Below are 15571 nucleotides of genomic sequence, written 5' to 3'. Positions count from 1 at the left end.
CACTTTCCAAATCACAGTGAGTGCAGCTATGTCATAGTGACCTGGATCTCATAGTTTATAACAGTATAGTAGGCTAGTGAGAAACGGATAAATTCACAATCTCCTCTAATCTCGTATTTTTTTGCCTCCACGATTTCTTTTTATATGTTTCTTATATTTAAAAGAAGATATCAATCATCATCAACAATGACAAGCCAGCTGGAACCTACTCGTTTTCTCTCCCTCTCGTGCGTGCTTAGATGTGTTCTCAATTAAATGCAGTAGCTTAGCATAAGTTTAAGTTGGATCTTAATGGAGAGGACTCGAAAAGTATCATCTTTATGTAACATGCTGTTGGTGCTTTTTGACAAACGTTCTCTAACAAGAGTGCAAATCAGTTTGCAGTAAAGCTACTAGTGATTGGCTAAATGTTGGTCCTTCCTCTGTCTCTTGGTGCCCTACACACAGTGCGTAACGCGTGTGGGGGTAGTGGCAGTAATCTACTGAACTGTGCTCTGGCCGCTTGTCTCCGCTATTTATTTATTTTTAGTCGCGGGAAAGCGTCTCTGGGTTGACTGGTACACGATCAGGAAATTTAGTTTTTGATTCGAGACATGTCAAGTCATCACAAGTCAAAGAGGCAAAGTCCGAGTCAAGTCTTGAGTGAATAGTATTCAAGTCCAAGTCGAGTCGCAAGTCATGCCGAATTTTATCAAGTCAAGTCTGAAGTCATTAAAATCATGACTCGAGTCTGACTCGAGTCCAAGTCATGTGACTCGAGTCCACATGTCTGGTACCTACCTAATTAGGTACGGTGGTATAACCTGTGTAACAACATATACTATCAGGTACTATCATTGTACTTGCATTATGTATTTGTGGGTACCTACATATAAGCTTAGTTGTTACATTGTAATACTGAGTGCTTTTACAAAACTTTGCCAATTGGCCTACATTTTCATCAGAGGCAAAGAGCTGACCTGAGACCTGCTGGATGGGGTAAATCTGGTCATGATAGATTTGATATACAAGCCATTCTTAGCTCCAGTCAAGGCCTCATTGTCTTCAGTGTACATGTTTTTTTGCTCTTGGGTGCTCCTTGTTGGTGCCCCCCCCCCCCCAATCCCAATCCTCCCCCACCTTTCTTATGCAGCCCTTGCCACTTAATCTACTAAACCCCTCTTCTACTGCACTCCCCCTCCCCCCCATAAATGCACAAATAGGCTGACACCAGACATAATTTCACTGCATTTCTTACTTCCAGTAACTATATGCATGTGACAATAAACTTCCTTGTATCCTTGTATCCTTGTAACAGCTGTGCTGCTACAACCTTGTTACTCTTTGATACAGTGGAATAAACCTATTAAGTGTACCAGTTAATTACTTACATGTACATCTGACATGTATGTTGTGTCATCGATGTCTTGGAACAGGTCTACTAATTCACTACATCAACTGTGTTGGTACACACTTATTGCTCTTTGATACAGTGGCATAAGTACTAAGTACTTGGGCAATTCCATGGAAAATTACGTTTTTTCTAACATCCATAACGCCAATAAAATGTGATGGTATGGTATGATGTGAATGATTACATGAAATTTGAGCATTTGCTATTTCTGGCTGAAGAATGTACATGAGAAAAATGCACAAAAAATGAATAGTAACATTCACATCATACAAATGCCAAGGCATTTCACTGGCGTTATGGATGTGACAAAAAGTCAATTTTCCGTGGAATTGCCCACTTAGAATTACATATTACATTACATGTTGTGTCATTGGTGTCTTGGAACATGTCTGCCATTACCCTACATACTGTAGTACATGTATCAACTGTGTTATTTATTACTCTTTTGATACAGTGGAATGAACCCATTCAAATAAAGTGTACCAATTAAGTACTTGTACATATACATGTACATATTATATACATCCTGTCAATGATGTCATGCATCCTGTAATTGATGTGTTGAAACGTGTCTGCTGTTACACCACACAGTACATGTGAATTAGTAGACCTGTTCCAAGACATCGAAGACACAACATACATGTCATATGTGCATGTAAGTAATTAACTGGTACACTTAATAGGTTTATTCCACTGTATCAAAGAGTAACAAGGTTGTAGCAGCTCAGCTGTTACATGTACACTGAAGACAATGAGGCCTTGACTGGAGCTAAGAATGGTTTGTATATCAAATCTATCATGACCAGATTTACCCCATCCAGCAGGTCTCAGGTCAGCTGATGAAAATGTAGGCAAATTGGCAAAGTTTGGTAAAAGCACTCAGTATTACAATGTAACAACTATAGCCTATGTAGGTACCCACAAATACATAATGCAAGTACAATGATAGTACATGTTATTACACAGGTTGTACCACTGTACCTAATTAGGTACATGTAGGTACACTGTAACAACGACACATTAAAATAAAGTGTTGCCGATGAATTTCCCCAGTAGTGGACAATAAAGACTTCTATTCTAGCCTACACGTCACATGTAGCCTACTAGAAGTGATGTTTCAGCTAGAAGTGATGGTTCATAAATTAACCCTCCAACTTTGCTGATGCACAGAACAGGTGTGCTGAGCTTTGTTTTTGGCTCTTCAAAGTGTTGTAAGTAAGGTGGTGTAAGTAGCCTACAGTATAGGCAGGTGGTGAGACAGGTCAAGAAATATGGTGCAGTACTATACAGTTGATTTTCAGAAGGTGGTTTAGAGTAGTATAAATGAAATATAAATATGTGCACTGTATTACCTTATAAGAGCAGAATAAATATGGCTATGAATAACAATGTCAGTTGATATTATTTTAAATGTTGGTGACACTACATTAATAAGGAGAATAGCAATAATAAACAATAATGTGAATGCAATATCAATGGGCAATAAATGGAAATCAACAAATACTATAACATACAAACAATGACTCAGAACAGCCTAAGTGCATGGTGAACAAATATGTCTTTACACCCCTGTAGACAGGTGCATGCAAAAACACAGAAAGCAGACAAGGATTTTGTTTTTATAACACATGTAATAAGCAATGAACATTTGAAGATGTATTGTTGTTCTTCTAACATCAATAGTAGTTGTGCAGAGGTTGTAACATAATGATAAATACATGCTGCCTGTCACATTATGAATATATACCCTGTCTTGTCTTGCACATCAGAAGCAGCAGCACTATGCTATTACATCGTTCACCGTAGGGACTAATATGAGGGAGACTGAGCTGCCAATCTCTCTTAACAGGTCCTGCACCATATCTACAAATATCTGTTCTGCTCTGCACAAACATAAGCAGGGTCTGATTTAGCGTGGCAGAGTGCTGATTGACAATAACATGGTTCCCTGCAGTGTTTGGTTGATTCCCATTGATGTTTGTGGGTTCTGTTTGACTGTACATTTTATGTGTGGAATCTCATTCCTCAGTTGTCTAACATGTTTTCTGACGGCCACTGATTGCATTAGCAGCTGAAAGACCAACTTGTAACAAGGTCCCAATTGTGGATACACCCATTAACAGTCCTTGCGACCAATGACATCCGGATCAACTACAAACTTTTGATTGATTTTCAACAATGAACAGTTAGTTCAGTGTAATATGTCCAGCTCTCTCCCCCATCTTAATAAGTCAACATTATATGATATGACCCTATTTTTACATTATAGCCTACATATGTTATAGCCTAACCCTTATCTATAGGTGACTGATGAGATTCATGTTAGCATATATTTATTGGCGACACAATTAATATTGGAGCTATTTCACTGTGGCAGACACAGACGTGCTTGGTAGCCTAGACTACGTAGTCATAGGCCAACATGAGACTTAAGCCCTCGTGTCGTCATGACTTAGGTTAGCCTATGTTCTTACTGTTGTGATTATCTGTAGGACATATTGTCTGTGCAACACAATTGTAGGCTAGGCCTATATTTGATTTTCAGTAAGCTTATATATCAATGATAAAGCTTCTTTACTTTTTTGGTGTAATTATTTAGTTTTTTTTATCTATGTAGGCTATTTTTTTAATGTTACATTATTATTTTGTTAATACATGGAATAAATCACCACAAACACACGCGACTGTAGCCTATTGGCTTCTTCTGTAGCCTACCCGGCTTGCGCAGCGCCCATAAAACAAGTGTAACCGTCGGCTCCTCGAGGCTTAATACTTAAACGAAGTTACAGCAGCTATTAGGCCCGAGGTGCAGTGAAATGGCGTCATCTGGTGGTCATACAATTCACCCGCTATTAGACCCGAAGTGCAGGAGAAGTGGATATTCAACTACGCCATCCTTCAGGTTGCAGCGACACGTAGGTGTACTTTATGTGCTGTGTCATGCTGCCATCTAGTGGTTGTGGAATATTTAACACCCATTATAGTTCTGGGAATAGATGTGCCCTCGAATAAATGTACTTTGTTACAAATTATTTGGGTAATCCATCTGATAAATTGTGTTTTTCTTTTTATACTTCGTACCTTTATAAATTAAAGTGTATCATTAAGGTACCTTTTTCAATGTCATTACTCTGACATTCGACATTAGTCGACCATAAATTTGGGCAATGGGCACATTGTTAGGGGTTGACACTTTGCATAAGATTTCTCCACATTACTTGATCCAAATTCTGTGATTTTTGTTGTATAAATGTTGTACAATTATGTAGTTTCGTATCAAAGTGGAATGGTGGTTTTCATAAGTCAGCGGCGTTAGTTTGAGCACATAATTGACGTTTTGTTTACATGTGTTCAATGTAAGTCAATGGGAGCCGAAAATCCATAAATAGCGGCGTCCAAAGAATCTTTTGCCGGATAGCATGACGGCGGTCCGTATGCACAGGCTGAGATCTTTACCACCATCAACATGAATTTGAAAGCTTTATAATGAGACATAACCCGTTAACAAAATTGAGGCTCGCAGACTATCCGCATAATTTCCCCCCATGGTTTTTTTTAATGATAAACTTTTCTTTTATAAATGTAGTCAAAGTTTAAGTTATTAATAGGTTTAAGCCTAAATACGCCCATATAAACGTTTTATATTTCAAACAAACCAAAAAGAGTCAACTTAGCCATCTGTCTAGCCTTGAATTGATGTGCAGGAAACAGCAACTTAGTTATAGGAAATAGTTTATTAATGATTAGTGCCAGAGCCATTTACCCCCAAAACTTCACTGCTAGAGCTTGGTAGCCTACAGTGTCTGTTAATTTCTACTCAAAAAGACTAGATGAACACTTTTTACCACCATCAGGACTACGACTCAAGTTTCAGGAGGCACAATGAGCAACAAAAACAAGATAACACGTGTAGAAGAAATCGAGACAAGTCTCAAACAGGTTTGTCATATAACTAACTCATGTTAGCTGTTTTTATACGCTAGAAGCTAGCCAATATATAGTGCTAGCTCAATTAGCTGCATGCCTGCAAGGTCATATCAGTATTTCCTGGCTATTCAGGATAAAACATTACTCTCTTTCATCACTGATGCCCTGGAACGGAATGCCCAACTCCACATGAAAATGGTAAAGTTAACATTATATTCCCCTTTTACCTAGACTAATGCTTAATTTCATTGTAATGATGTAATTGCATTGAATGGTAGGCCTAGTCATAGTACAACCTGTCACATATGTTGATGTTTGTCAGGACTCCGTCTTCTTTTCACTATATGGTAAACTGGAGAGCATGGAGAACAAAATCATGCCAATGTATGAGGAATCACAGAGGTTAAAACAGCTGGATCTTAAAACAGACCTAACCCTGGCAGAGTTAGATTCTGTCATTTCTCATTACAACATCAGGGAGACCACGGCATGGATCATTAGTCAAGGGTAAAAAGTGACTTAGTTGTATGTTAAATGTGTGGTTAGTTTATTTAAACTTTATGACGTTGCCAGCCTAATGTTTTGGAAAGCAATTCTATGCTTGTCTGCTGTCATGTAGCCCCACAGGACGACTGAAAAATTATCTGGACTGCTTAGACCAGATCAAGAGAGCCATGGAGTATTTTGAGGAAGTTATCCCTGAGGGTCCTGAGCTAAAAGCACTGGTAACGTTAATTTACTTTCGTTTAAGCCCGCCTCAGTTATTCTGCCAGCTCACTTTATAAAATTAAATGCTTTTAGAATGGAACCAAAATGAGAAGAAACCATATATATCGGCAATGTAATTGACAACATGATTGTTTTTATTGTTATACACAAGACAATGTACAGTATTCAATTATTTGTGCTATTAGATCTTTCCACTGTAGCTACATAATAATTGGTAATGGTTTTTATGACCTGTCACACAGAGGCAGACCAAGAATTCAGCCAAGGCACAGCTGCTGTGTGAATTCAAGAGGTTGTTGCTAAGGTGCAGTAACCCCGCCTCTCCAACTGACATCCTGAACCTGATTGACGAAGAGGAGGTGTTGGGCACTCAGAAAGAGGATGTGGGCATCCCCAGTAATCTACTGCAGGACATGGTGCCAATCTCCACCTGGTTTGTGGAGGACTGCTCCAGCTTTGGTAATGGGTACCTCAATGCCCTACTCTACTGCACTAGATTTTATTGATCACAAGACGAGAGAAAGTGATACCAGTGTTTTTAATCTTTTTAAAGATAACTACAATAATTATTATTCAGGCTATACTAGCCAGCATTGGGAGATGGGGGTGAGTCTTTTTCCCTCATGTAGAATTGTTTTTGTATTTGCAGCGTACCCACTTATCAAGAACACAAGGAGTTGTTAAGATAGATGTTAGAGGAGATTTTAAGGATTGTGGATGATGATAGGAGTGGTTCGTACAACCCTACATCCTTGTTAGTTTATGTGTTTTGTTTTGTCCAGATTGTTGGCTAGAGGACATTGACGAGGCTGACGAGGCTTTCATGTGGAAGGGTGTGAAAAAACTGAAAACTAGGTCACTAGACCGAGACACTTGCAGAAGTCCCCACAAGAAGAGAACAGCATCATGGTTAACCAACAAGTTGAAGACCCGCTCATTGGACCGACCCTCAAACCTGGGGCCTTTACCTCGCCGCAAGGAAGACTGTCAGTGCCAATGAGTTGATACATGAGAGTTGGCTTTCACCTGTTTTCATAGTGTATTGAAAGTATTATTTGTCATAAATGCCTGTGTTCCTAAAGCCCATTATCTTGCCTACTTGCAGCATGATTTTATAATTAAGCTATAAGAATATGAAACTGTATAGAGTTGTTTAGGTAAAATAGTTTGAAATAATATGATGTGGTAAATTGGAACTATTGAACTAACCATGTTGTGACTAGTATCAGGTCATTCAAGTTTCTAAGTCAAGGAAAGCATGTACGGCAATAGTATGTGTTCTTCACGTACACTTTAAGCCCCCTTTCCCATACCTAATTTCACCCCTCTGTATATGTGCATATTAGCTAAACTCCGTGAACTCCCAGACATCATTGAAGAGGAGAGTCCGCTTACTTTGGCAAGCAATCAGAGTAGACGGAAGACACGGTCTCTTGATCGCTTAGAATCACCAAACACTTTTAAGGCACCTTTCCCTGGAAGCCCCTTCACAAGGAAGACAGTGTCATGGGTGATAGGCAAGAAGAAGACCCGCTCACTAGAGCGACACCCAGGTTTCGAGCCTGTGCATGGCCTGTTCAGTGGAAGGCCTCAGCGAGTAGTCAGTGAGTATGACAGTGAGAGTGGATGTATATGTTTATATATTTGTGTGTGTATATCTGTAGTCATAGGCACCTGTTGGATTAGTTGTTTTAGCAATATGTTTGTGTAAGTGTGTTTCTCATTCTCATTCAAGAATATAACCAGAAGATGCAAAAGATAAAAAACACAAAAAATACATACTCTCAACTCAGTTGACAGAGCCGGCTGGTTCTGGTTCTGACACTGACACATTGGTGTGATACGCAGGCAGGAGATGACAACACTGACAGATCGAAAACCTTATCGATAAGCTATAGCTGGAAGAGCTCATACTTCAGTTAAAATGGGAAAGTCAAAGGTATATATTCTAAGAGTCTCTGTAGGCGTTTTTTCCACCGACAGCGAACCTGTTCTTTAACTGGTTCCGGACAGGAACGGAGCCGGTTCTCTGTCGATGGAAAAAGGCTAAATAAGGCAAACTTATTCCCACCTGGTTGTGTACAATGGAGAGGGTCACCAGAGACAGCTTGAACAGTTTCGGGTGTCCCCTCATGGTGGCTTGCTGAGATGATCTTCTTGACCCCATCACAGCTGGATCTCAGCTTCTGCTGGGCAGAGCGTGCCCGTCATTGGGGAACGACAGCTTCATCAACAGCTTCCCCTTTAGCTAGTCCTGCTAAAACAACAAATTCAGTGGTCACCTGATACCAAAATTGGACTGGAACCAGAACAAAAACAGCATTTTATATTCTTAAATACTGTGTGCATATCTCCTAGCCTGGCTAGCGCCACCACTTCTCAATGAGACGTGGTCTGGGAACCAAACGTTCATTTTCTCGTATTTGAAAAAAATGCCCAGATCCGTTTATTGGGTGCCACGGGTGTCTATCAAATGCGTCTGTACATAGCTCATCATCGTCTTGCTTTCCCACCTGTTCTGTGATTGGTTCCCTATCTCAGGCGAAAATTTGCTCCATGGTCTCGAGGCTGCCTTAGCAGCATGAATCAAATCGCGCGCAAGGCAGCATGGGAACACCCAGGCTACATATCTCCAGTGTATTATGGTTATATTTGATGAGAGTGAGAAATAGATGTGTATGGCCATTATAAATAAGATTTTTTCTGAGATTGCTCTCTCTTTTATATGCAGACATCTTTACTACATATTCCAAGGCACGATCATGTCGCTTGCACCGCTCTCTTAAGGATTTCAAAGGTCACTTGCGGAAGACAAGCGTTTCCTTCACAAGCCTGCACTCCTTGTCCTCCTCCTCCTCCTCCTCCTCATATTCCTCTTCGTCTTCCTCACTCAGCTCTTTCAGGGGCAGCCTAGCGAGGATCTTCAAGAGACTAGGTCAGACTGAATGTCTGATGTCTTGATGTCAATTATAGTTTCAACAATGATTTCAATGCCTGCATTCTTACAGTATAGCAAAGATAGCTATGCTATGCTATGGATGCAAGAAAAATGTCAAACGTTGTCCAACACCTGTCTATCTATCTATCTACGATATATAATAATTTAAGGGATATGTCATATTGAAACTCAAGGCTCTGTGTTCTTGTGTCTTTTCCTACTATCTAAAAGGGAAGGAGGGTTGGAGTGACATCAACATTGATTGCTACAGTCAGTGCCTCAAAGCCTTCAGTCTTCTGGCCAGTGTGGAGTTCTCTGCCCTTGCCAGAGTCTTTCCTCAGATTCACTGGAAAAAGACCTTTGACCCACTGGTGCAGGTTAGATGATAAACAAGGTGGTTGGAAGGAGGAAGAATGTGCTCGTCATAGATGATGTTTGTATTGTAGCAGTTGAAGGTATTGAGTTAAGGTGATGATTGTGCATTCCTCTAATTGCATGTTGTTGGGCAATGTTCCTGAAAATTGTTCTAAGGCAGATTCCCATTGATTTTGGGCAAGTCAGAAGTCAAATCGTCACTTTTTGGTCATTAACATTACGCTAAATTTAGGAGAATGTTACTGCATGAAGGCCATTGATCTCACCATTCAGAATGTCATGTTTTCTTTAGGTTATGTCACATACTGGTATTCCTTTTTCTCTATCTACATTCTACAGCTTTTATCTGTCTGTGTGTCAGTCTGTCATTCCATCCATCCATCCATTTGTCCCCCTCCCCACAGGAAGCTTTAGATGTACTGATTGAGGAAGGGGAGTACATCGTCTTTGCTGTGCGCCATGCCGTGAATGCTTACCATGTTTATGACGCCCTGCTGACGCTCCTCCGTGCCCTTTACACCCTCAAGGCTGCACAGCCCAGCATCAACAAGGTGCTGGAGGTGAGCAGTCCATTTGCAGTAATAAGAATGTGCATGTTTCAGTTCAATCGGGATTGTCTCTCAGTTTCTGATCATGTGATTATAGTACACAACCAACGAAACCAAGGACAAGTTGCCCAATCTCATTGAGTCCATGGGAGCTTTTGCTCAGCAAGCTTTGGATAAGTATCCCGGTAGAATTATGGTATGTTGTCCTGAGTGTCGGCTGCCTGGTTGCTGTTGAGAGTAGTGTCTACACGTTGCATTCTTTATAAATTGAAAACATGTAGCACATATTCTAAAATATGAGAATAATGTTAAAAGGAAAGTGAAGGATCACTTGGCGAAACGCATTGTTCACTAAAAAATAAACCAGCAAAGAAATCCCACCAGTGTGCGGTGATCCTTCACTTTCCTTTTAATCTATTCACGACTGCACCTCACCAGCACCTGGAAGGCTGTGCACAGGAACTTTATCCTTATGAGAATAATGTTATTTATAGGAAGAGTGGAATAAGAAAAGAGAGATGCCTGAGGATGGGACAGTTCATGAGCTGACCAGCAATGTAAGCTGCACGCTTTGTTATCACGAAACCTTTCACCTGAGATCATCTTTTTACTGTAACATCAGTGAGGTGGTTTAAGATGTACGCTGTAAGATCTCCGATATCAGTGCAGTGAGTTGAGGGTATGCATATGGATAGATTGGGCCTTCTCACTATTCCCAGGTCGTTCTCTTTCTAAGCCAGCTGGTCCAGTTGAAGTCAACAGCAGAGCTTTTCCAGGTTCCAGCTTCCAGGGGTACGTTTACTATACCTTTTAAGTATTATCTGAACAGTTGACATGCTCCAGTTAGGGAAGCAGCATGAAAGTCAAATTTGGTTTTAGAACATCCGTTGTTGTCAGTGTGAGTTTTTTTTGTTTATATTTTTGTTGTTGTGTTTTTGCAGAACCAGGCAGTGAGACCCCAGATGATATCACATGTCTGAGACCATTCATTTGTATGTGAATTAGGGTCTAGACAGTTTTTTTACATTGACTGTAAATCTCAAAAGAGTGCATTCTAAGCTTTCAGGCTGAGTTTTTTTTTTAAATACATCTTTCTCTCTCTCCCTGCTCTGGGTTTTCAGCTGAGGTGCTCGAGCAGATCTTCCTGAGTCTGGAGAACATGGCCACCACATACGATGACCCTTCCCTAAGAGCCATCTTCCTGTTCAACAACTACAACTTCATTCACAAATCTATTTTGAGGTAATAATAATAGGTGTAATAATGATAATTATAATATTATAGTAACAGTAATAGTACTTAACAAGTAATAATTAACAATAAATATTAACAATATGAACAATAAACTAGAATGTAATGCCAGAGGAATTACAATAGTGGATGGAAAGCTGCTGGCTTAATGTTGGTGGGGAAATTCCTTGAAAAAAAAAAAAAATTAAATCACTTAATCTTTGAGTTCATACAAACCCTCATACCAAAAGACCTTGTGTGTCAAGGCGTTCTTGAGATATAACACTCAAGGTGTTTTTGACCTTGACATTTGACCTTTGACCTCCAACATCAATTCACTTCATCTTTGAGTCCATACAAACACTCATACCAAATTTCAGGCATGTATGTCAAGGCATTCTTGAGATATCGCACTCAGAGTGTTCATTGACTTGACCTTTGACCTTTGACCTCCAACATCAACTCACTTCATCTTTGAGTCCATACAAACACTTGTACCAAATTTGAAGCATATGCGTCAAACCGTTCTGGAGATATAATGCTCAAAGCATGAGATATGGCTGTGACTTTTATTTTGACACACGGGAAACACTTAAACAGGATGTGTAGTTTTAGGGAGCACCAGATTGTATGCATTAGAAGCTGAGATGGTTGAATTCACAGGTGACACCTGTGCCAGTGTTCTAATTAGCCCGGGAACTACTCTGGGAGCTTAACAAGCGCAGCCAGAGAGGGTTAAAGCGGAGCTAGTAATCAAGGATCTTTGGCGCAGCTGCCTTTAGGCCATTATGACATCACAGCCTTTGAAGTTTATGGGGGAAAAATGAGCTTTTTAACATTTTTAATCCCCTATTTCTCAAAAAGTAGAAACTTTTTTAAAAATCTGAAAAAATAACTCTCTTGCCCCACTCCAGACCTCCAGAACGGTTATTTCAACATGTCTATACGTTAAGCGGTTAGAGTCGCATTAATTCTTGAAAAGGTAAAAAGAAAAAAAGGTTATAATAAGAAGAAGCCAGGAGATTTCAAGATAGTGGATTCCATAACAAGTTTATACTTATGTAGTGCCTTTCAAACTGGAGGTCGCTTTACAAAAAGTCATCCCCTCATCAGTTTTTCCAACTTGTCAGAAAGGGTCCAAATAGTGCTCCACCGATGTTAATTTGCATGTGTTTGAGATATGCATGTGTTTGGTATTGTGTTGTATAATAGTATTTGACATAATGAAAAGGCTTTTCATTGTCAGAGGAATTGCATTGCCATACACATCTCTCTGACATTACAGTAACATCACTTGAATCATTCAATCTTGAATCAATGACCACAGAAAAAAAAAAAACTAGATGTACTGCAGAGCGGTACAAAATATGTCTGCCACCCAGTCCTGCACATTCTCTCCGCAAAAATAAATCACGCTTGTCAATTTGTCTCCATCCCCTACTTTTGTGTGTGTAAAATAGTGTGTGTGTGTGTATATGTGTGCTTCTGTGTGGGTGTGTTTATGTGTGTGTGTACGTGAGTGTGTGTGTGTGTGTTGTGTGTGCGTGCCTGTGTGTGTGTGTGCGTGCGTGCGAGTGAGTGTGTGTGTTCATGCGCGTGTGTGAGCGTGCATGCGTACTGTGGGTGTGTTTATGCGTGTGTGTGTTTATGTGTGTGTGCCTGCGTGTGAGTGTGTGTGTGTGTGTGTGTATGTGCGTGTGTGAGCGTAAATGTGTACTGTACTGTGTGTCTTTATGTGTTTGTGTGTGCGTACGTGTGTATATGCGTGTGTGTGTGTGTGTGTGTGTGTGTGTGTGTGTGTGTGTGTGTGTGTGTGTGTGTGTGTGAAGCTGATATGATAACTCCACGAAACTTGGCATGCATTCAGAGGGTGTCATAATGATCCTATTCTTAAAATTTTGTGCAGTTTTAAACTTGTCAGTCAAAGATACCTGCGATTACACAGACATGCCCACCAAGTTTTGTGCAGCCTGGTCTTTCAATGTCCCGAGAATCGTTGACACAAATTTACTGAAGAAAAAAAAAATTCGGAAGAAGAAATCTCTGACTAAACCCATATGACCACCGCTTCGCTAGCATTCCGGTCATAATTAATGGGCTGAACAAAACAACAGATCTAAATGGGGCCGATTGGTAGATAATGAACCTGCCACTTGCCAATCTCATTTCCCTTGGAGTGAGCTATAGTTTCATTTTGTCAATGAAAAAGTAAAATAGATCTTTAATTTGATAAATTGGTCAGTACAGCAGTATTGGTTCATCCTCTAATATTCCAGTGTGATGTGTGAGGGTGTGTGCACAGTGAAATTTCATATGTATGTTTTCAACCCATCAAATACAGAACAGTGCTGCAGCAAGCTCATTCCCTGACATAGGGAGGCGAAAAACTCGGCAATCGAACTGCCTCCAAAAACTCATATGACCGTTGAAAGTGCATATAGTTGTGTGTAAATGTAATTGACACAACAGAAGGTGGTATTTATTTTTAATTGTGTGAAAAACACGGAGTCGGAGTGTGCAATGGCCTTTAGTGGTGCATCTCAATAGCTTAGTGTGTCCCCAGGGCTCAGCTGAGAGGGCTGTGGGAGGAAGGCGCTGATGCACCACAGGCTGTGTGGGAGAGCAGGACGGAGGAGCAGAAGCAGAAATATCTCCAAAGGTGACAGGCCAGGACAAACAGAGACAGGGAAAGAACAGTGGACCGGAGAGGATGGGTTCTCCCTGCTGCACTTTTTTAATAATCTCTGTGAAGGGGAGATTGTGTGTGTGTGTGCGTGTGTGTCTGTGTGTCTGTCTCTGTGTGTGTGTGTGTGTGTGAGAGAGTGAGTGAGTGAGTGTATGTATGCGTGTGGGTGTGAGTGTTTTTTGTATGTGTGTGTGCATTTGAGTGTGTGCGTTTATATTTGTCTATGTTACAGCTGGTTGGCGGTTATTGAATACCTGAAGGATGAAGGGATTCCTCCTGTACAACCAGGCTCTGAGGTAGACTTTTGGAAGTTGTTGGGTCATAATGAATACATACAGCATAACTTTGTAGATGTGATCGTTTTTTCTTGACTCTCACCGCTTATCTTTTAGCTAAAAGAAAAAGAGTGCCGCTTGATCAAAGGAAAATTTAAGGTACAAAGAACACTGTAGGTTTTTAAATTCCCTCTTCTGTGATTGATCTAAAATGAATTCAAACAGATTTCACAGAGGACACTAAATCACACAGTGTAATTTCCATGCAGTTACAAGCACCAGTGATATGCATTAGATGCCAAATGTGGTTTATTTTCTATGACCTCTTTTTTCTATGACTCCCCTGTTGTTAGAGTTTTAACGACAGCCTAGAGGAGCTGCTTAGGGCACAGAGGGAGTGGGCCATCCCTGACCCGGACCAGCGAGAGGCCCTCTCTAGGGGCCAGGTCTATGTGGTGGGACAGGCCTATAGGGCCTTTCTGCAGCGGTGAGCTCCAGTCATAGCCACACTTTTAACTTGTTTTCGATATAATAATAATAATGATAATAACTAGATGTACCGCATGACCACTGCCCAGTCCTGCACATTCTCTCTGCTTGTCAGTTTGTCTCCATCTCCTACTCCATTCCCTACTTTTGTGTATGTAAATGAGTATGTGTGCATAGTGTGTGTTTGTTTTTGTGTATATGTGTGCTTCTGTGTGTGTGTGTGGGAGGGTTCGCTTATGAATGTGTGTGTGTGGGGGGGCGGGGGGTAATGGGTGTGTGTGTGTGACTGTGTGTGTGTGTGTGTGCTTGTGTGCGTGTGCTTGCTTGCCTGCATGTGTATCTGTGTGTGTGTGTGTGTGTGTGTGTGCCTGCTTGCCTGCATGTGTGTGTGTGTGTGTGTGTGTTTTGATGTGTGTGTGGGTGTGTTTATGTGTTTGTGCGTGTGTGTGTGTGCCTGTGTGTGTGCGTGCATGTGAGTGTGTGCGTGCTGTGTGTGTGCATGTGCGTGTGTGTTTATGTGTGTGTGTGTGTGTGCGTGCGTGTGTGCATTGTACCTCAAGAGTATCAAATACATGCAAGTCAGTGGCAGAGTGCAGTACAGGATGTTATGGTGTGTTCAAGACTATTCGAACTCGCGCCAACTCAGAACACACACAGTTCCTTTAATACACATCTTTTTGTTTTACATGAAAAAAGTAAAGATGAGAATCAAAAGAAAATGGCTAACACATGGTTTACAGAATGTCCATCTTCATGCAGGTATGAGCAGGTTAACTTCACCAGACACCCACAGAAGTATAACCAGTACAGCCCTGAAGAACTGGATGAGATGATTGAGAGGTTCTTTGATACCCTAATCTGACTAGGGATCTGCTATCGAATTACATGGTGTTCACTAGTGTTCATTAATTATTCATTTGCAATGTTTTGCATGTTCTTTGCTGAAATCTGCTAAATAAATATCTCTATTTCAAAGCTGTC

The 15571-nt window shown here is 40.7% G+C and overlaps 1 protein-coding gene across 9 annotated transcripts; it reads left to right on the top strand.

The window, feature by feature from the left end:
- Window positions 1-4829: 4829 nt before the first annotated feature.
- Window positions 4830-15565, top strand: LOC121706249 (exocyst complex component 7-like). Of its 9 annotated transcripts, none has more exons than XM_042087824.1 (20): window positions 4830-5332; window positions 5453-5518; window positions 5643-5827; window positions 5940-6045; window positions 6292-6508; window positions 6832-7035; window positions 7396-7653; window positions 8781-8984; window positions 9219-9364; window positions 9767-9922; window positions 10008-10106; window positions 10405-10467; window positions 10651-10702; window positions 10852-10902; window positions 11032-11152; window positions 13704-13799; window positions 14059-14122; window positions 14219-14260; window positions 14455-14588; window positions 15350-15565. In XM_042087824.1, the coding sequence occupies exons 1-20, from the start codon at window positions 5276-5278 to the stop codon at window positions 15450-15452; spliced, it is 2424 nt and encodes an 807-aa protein (XP_041943758.1). In that variant the 5' UTR covers window positions 4830-5275; the 3' UTR covers window positions 15453-15565. The 9 variants fall into 9 exon arrangements, with proteins under 9 accessions (XP_041943758.1, XP_041943757.1, XP_041943762.1 ...); XM_042087823.1 differs by having other exon boundaries at window positions 10630-10702; XM_042087828.1 differs by lacking the exon at window positions 10008-10106 and having other exon boundaries at window positions 10630-10702.
- The last annotated feature ends 6 nt before the right edge of the window (window positions 15566-15571 follow it).

The sequence above is a fragment of the Alosa sapidissima genome, chromosome 3 (genome assembly GCF_018492685.1).
Source record: "Alosa sapidissima isolate fAloSap1 chromosome 3, fAloSap1.pri, whole genome shotgun sequence".
Lineage (NCBI taxonomy): Eukaryota > Metazoa > Chordata > Actinopteri > Clupeiformes > Clupeidae > Alosa > Alosa sapidissima.
Note: the sequence above shows the minus strand (reverse complement) of the source record. Positions and strands in the feature narration are given on the sequence as shown.

Excerpts from the sequence above, each read along its gene's own strand:
- LOC121706249 (XM_042087823.1), top strand. The coding sequence starts at position 5,276 with ATGAGCAACAAAAACAAGATAACACGTGTAGAAGAAATCGAGACAAGT. Across the intron at positions 6,509-6,831 it reads GGAGGACTGCTCCAGCTTTG|ATTGTTGGCTAGAGGACATT; the intron begins GTAATGGGTACC and ends TGTTTTGTCCAG. Across the intron at positions 10,107-10,404 it reads AGTATCCCGGTAGAATTATG|GAAGAGTGGAATAAGAAAAG; the intron begins GTATGTTGTCCT and ends TGTTATTTATAG.